This window comes from Chiloscyllium plagiosum, chromosome 12 (assembly GCF_004010195.1).
Source record: "Chiloscyllium plagiosum isolate BGI_BamShark_2017 chromosome 12, ASM401019v2, whole genome shotgun sequence".
Classification (NCBI taxonomy): domain Eukaryota; kingdom Metazoa; phylum Chordata; class Chondrichthyes; order Orectolobiformes; family Hemiscylliidae; genus Chiloscyllium; species Chiloscyllium plagiosum.
Genome location: NC_057721.1, coordinates 55,421,091 through 55,425,637, shown reverse-complemented (window position 1 = coordinate 55,425,637; position 4,547 = coordinate 55,421,091). Strand labels below are relative to the sequence as shown.

At 42.1% G+C, this 4,547-nt stretch overlaps 2 protein-coding genes across 5 annotated transcripts in view; one reads left to right on the top strand and one right to left on the bottom strand.

Annotated features, from left to right (window-relative positions):
- txnl4b (thioredoxin-like 4B) overlaps positions 1–3,234 on the bottom strand; it is a 7,559-nt gene extending 4,325 nt beyond the window's left edge. Inside the window, exons 1-2 of one of the 4 annotated variants that reach the window (XM_043701116.1) lie at positions 3,010–3,234; positions 294–445 (exon numbers count right to left, since the gene is read on the bottom strand). In XM_043701116.1, coding sequence (XP_043557051.1) covers positions 294–445; positions 3,010–3,141 — 284 coding nt within the window. In that variant the 5' untranslated portion in view covers positions 3,142–3,234. Of the gene's footprint in view, positions 1–293; positions 446–1,479; positions 1,499–2,521; positions 2,541–2,939 lie in introns of those variants that run through there. The other 3 variants (XM_043701118.1, XM_043701117.1, XM_043701119.1) reach the window with 3 other exon arrangements.
- Positions 3,235–3,652: 418 nt separating this feature from the next.
- The window catches only part of LOC122555279 (tRNA methyltransferase 10 homolog C-like), a 5,083-nt gene continuing 4,188 nt past the window's right edge, over positions 3,653–4,547 (top strand). The window contains exon 1 of the mRNA XM_043701114.1: positions 3,653–3,908. The gene's annotated coding sequence lies outside the window, so the exon portion shown is untranslated. The remainder of the gene's footprint in view (positions 3,909–4,547) is intronic.

Genomic DNA, 4,547 nt, shown 5'->3' with positions numbered 1-4,547 from the left:
TCCCTTTACCTGCGAACATCTGCCTCCAATCAGCTTTCGAAAGTTCTTGCCTAATACCGTCAAAATTGACCTTTCTCCAATTTAGAACCTCAACTTTTAGATCAGGTCTATCCTTTTCCATCACTATTTTAAAACAAATAGAATTATGGTCGCTGGCCCCAAAGTGCTCCCCCACTGACACCTCAGTCACCTGCCCTGCCTTATTTCCCAAGAGTAGGTCTAGTTTTGCAACTTCTCTAGTAGATACATCCATATACTGAATCAGAAATGTTTTATAAAGCAAAATATCTTACCCATAATCCACTTTCATATGTTGGCCATTAAAGAAAAAAACTGTGGAAGGAATGTAACTGATGTCAAAGTAGCGAGTGTAAATAGGGACACTGTCAACATCCACCAGGTAAACAGCTGCCATTTTACTCAGGTCATGAGCAGTTTTTGAAAGCTAGTGAAAAAAAAGATGAAAAAAAACTTTATATTGAGAACTTAATCAATATAATTATTTTGCTTCAGAAGGAAAACTAATGTAAACATATTCACTGGAATTTAAACAATAGGTTTGGACAAATTGGATCAAGTTTGAAGAGATTGAAATTTGTTTCATAAATCTTGTTCTTTGTGGTGACTGTTTATGGACTTCCTTAGTCTTACTCTTTATTCCACATCAGCATTATAGGAGTGCCATAAGCATATATACACAGTATATGTTCAGACAATTAATAGCCATTACCTGTTTCTTAATGTTAAAATAAAGACAACAACAATGGGATTAACCAGACATTAATAACCTGCTGAATTAACAAAGAAAAAAAATACACTTCTTATCATAACATATATTTCAGCGATTGTTGTTGTATTGGCAAAGATCAAGAAGGTATCTCAAGTCAGAACTTTTCATAGAAACTAGTTTCAGGGAACATAAAGAGAGTACTGGAAAATTTAAAATGTAACATTTGGTCGAACAATTAGATTAGATGGGTTACCTGGATACAAAAGCAAATTCGAATTCACCCAATTAGTTTAAATTATGGGAGGAGAAACAACTTATATATATATTTTTTTATTAAATTACAAAAACAGTTTACAACAAACAGTTACATTTACAGCTGCATACAAGAGACAGCAATTTTACAAGGGAGAGGAGCAGCAAAGCCAGGCCCCAAACCCTACCATTCAAACAGTTTACAGGGACATGAGGACAAACCTCAAATCCCAGTTTCACAAAGATATAAAGAGACAACAGCAATGACAGTTGTACATTAGACAGTACTGTTACATACAAAAGTGCAGACAATACAGACCCAGCAAGCGCCCATGCCTCCCACCTTCCGACCACTCTAAGACAGCCCGCCCCTACCCACCTTCCGGTTCTCTGTCCACCCCATGCCCCTTCCAGTTCTCGGTCTGCCCTGACACACCTTCTCAACCACCTCTAGGACAGCCTGCCCAGGGTGACAGCGGTCAGGACAGCCTACCCACCTTCCGGCTTAGGAACACCTTATATTCCGCCTTGGGACCCTGCAACCACACGGGATAAATGTGGATTTCAATAGCTTCCTCACTTCCCCTCCCCCACATTATCCCAGTCCCAAGGTTTCAACTTGGCACCACCCTCTGGACCTGTCCATCACTCCCCCCGACCTATCACCTTCTCCCTCACCTTCATCCACCTATCGCTTTCTCAGTTACGTTTCCCAAAAACCCCACCCCCTCCCATTTATCTCAGCCCCGACCCACAAGCCTCATTCCTGATGAAGGGCTTATGCCTGAAATGTCGATTTTCCTGCTCCTCGGATGCTGCCTGACCTGCTGAGCTTTTCCACCACTACATTCTTAACTCTGATCTCCAGCACCTGCAGTCCTCACTTTCTCCTCTGCAAATCAGCATGCTGCAACTTTTTACCATTGAAGTAATAATCTATTTTGCTGTTACTCCTACCAAAATGTATGACTTTCACATTTACTAACATTATATTCCATCTGCCAGACCTTTGCCTACTCACTCAATGTATGTATGTTCCTCTGCAAAGTTTCACAGTGCTCTGCACACTTTGGTCTGCCACTCATCTTAGTGTCATCGGCAAATTTTGACACCATACACGTGGTCCCCAACTCCAAATCATCTATATAAATTGTAAATAATTGTGGTTCCAACACTGATCCCTGAGGCACACCACTAGTTAACTTCTGGCAAACTCAATGAGATGTCCTTATGCAGCATATTATGGATCAATCTTTGAATGAACACATATTTATATCGCAGCAGCACATAGTAAAGTACCTCAAGGCTCGTCACAGTAGAGAACAAACACCTTTTGAAATCAAGGGACATAAGTAGCTATAAGGTCAGATGACCAAACGCTTGGTCAACAGGGTGGCTTTTAAGGAGTAATTTAAAAAGAGGTGAACAAAAAAAGGTATGGGGAAAATGCAGAGCTTAGTGTTTGGGTTACTGAATGCACCACTATTAATGGTAGCAAGATTAAAAGCACAAAAAAGTCAGAACTGTAGGGGTACAGACCTGGGTAAATAGTTGGACTGGAAAAGGTCGTAGAGATTGGGATATGTGAAGTTGTAAAAGCATCTAAAAACAAAGAAGGCTTTACTGTACTGGCAGCAAATTATTTCAGCAATAACCTGAGCTCAAGCACCTTATCACCTCAAAACTTGACCCTTAACTATCTATTTTTAAATGCAACGTCTGTTGTAAACAAACACAACCTGCGCGCACCACCACAGTAATACGAAGCACGACACACACTTAATCTCTTTAGTGTCTTCAGCCTTTTTAGGAATGGTACTATTTTCTTTCAGACTAGTCTTCTGAAATAACAATGAAAAATTAATTTACACAGCACCTGATTCTAGAAACTGTACTTACACTTCCATGATTAAGAGTTCTACCAACTGAACCAAGCTGATAGTTTAAAGTATTTTACCTGCTAACAGTGAAACACGATGAAAGTAATCATTCAAAATAAGTGCAGAAGCTTTGGTAACAATTCTTACAATTTCATCCAGTTGTAAACACACAGGGTCCTGATCACGGCCGAAACGCAGAACCAGTACCCTTTCTGCCACGGTCTTTATAACGTGGTCAACGTCTTTCTTAGATTGTAACTTTGGCAGCAAGAAGCTCATTTTCTCGACGTTTAGAGAAAAAGCGAATCGAAATAAATGGTTAAACGTAAATTCATGGGCGGGAGAAGCCAGCCACGAACCGGATGTAAACTGTCATAGGACTACTTCGAAATATTTCCCCTGAAACACCAAACAAGAATTATCAAAGAAATTCTCGATGGTAATCAAGCAGCGCGATTAAATAAAGCCTCAAAGTTTGCTATATATTATCCGATAATAAATGACATCACAAAATAATGCCAGTTGTAGGCACTCTGTGAGTGAGCAAGGAGTGAAAATTGAAAACATCTCGAATAAATTAAATTGGACACATGCAATGTTATTGTTAATATTACCCTGGAGGTGTTTTATGATCGGTTGCTGATAAAAAATGGTTTTACAAATCACCTGTCATTTCAGAATTTTAAAAACTGTGCTTTAAATATAAATCTGCATTTTTAATGTATAGTGCAAGTTTTGTTTTAAATGTTAAGACAGGATATGCTCAGGGAGTGGGGAAAGAGATGAACAGGCGCAGTGACCTTTCCTTCTTTGAGGCGGCTGCTGTTTCTCTGAATGAGATCCGGGCAAGGTTCTACACCGCGTTCCAAATTCCAAATTCGAACTGGGACTTCATTCTTTCATTCAGAGGTTCACGCGTTATTGTCTATTGTGCAACCTCTGCTCTTGGACATCGTTTGTCTGTTAATTTATTGTGTATTAGTCTCATTGAAATCAAATACCTGGAAGCACCCCTGTAGCCTGACGTCAGAAGGAAACCGAGCAAGGCAAGTTCTTGAAGTTAACCGTAAACCAGTCGAACAATTCTTTCGTCGCCTCCGCCTCCGAGCTTACTTTCACAATCAGGACTCCCGCCCACCTTCTGAGGACCCCTTCGCCCACCTCCAACACACTGCATCCACCTGGACACTCCGCGCTGGCCTATTACCTGCCCTCGACCTCTTCATTTCCAACTGCCGCCGGGACATTAACCGCTTCACACTGTCTACCTCCCTCTCCCACTCTAACCTCTCACCCTCACAACGCGCAGCCTTCCAATCCCTCTGCTCCAACCCCAACCTCACCATCGAGCCAGCGGATAAAGGGGGGCGCAGTGGTAGTCTGGCGCACGGACCTCTACAACGCTGAAGCCAAATGTCAACTCGAGGACACCTCTTCCTACTGTCCCCTCGACCATGACCCCACCCCCATCACCAAACCATCATCTCCCAGACCATACAGAACCTCATCACCTCAGGAGATCTCCCACCCACAGCTTCCAACCTCATAGACCGGGAACCCCGCACTGCCCAGTTCTACCTCCTTCCCAAGATCCACAAGCCTGACCACCCTGGCCGACCCATTGTCTCAGCATGCTCCTGCACCACTGAACTCATCTCTACCTACCTCAACACTGTCCTATCCCC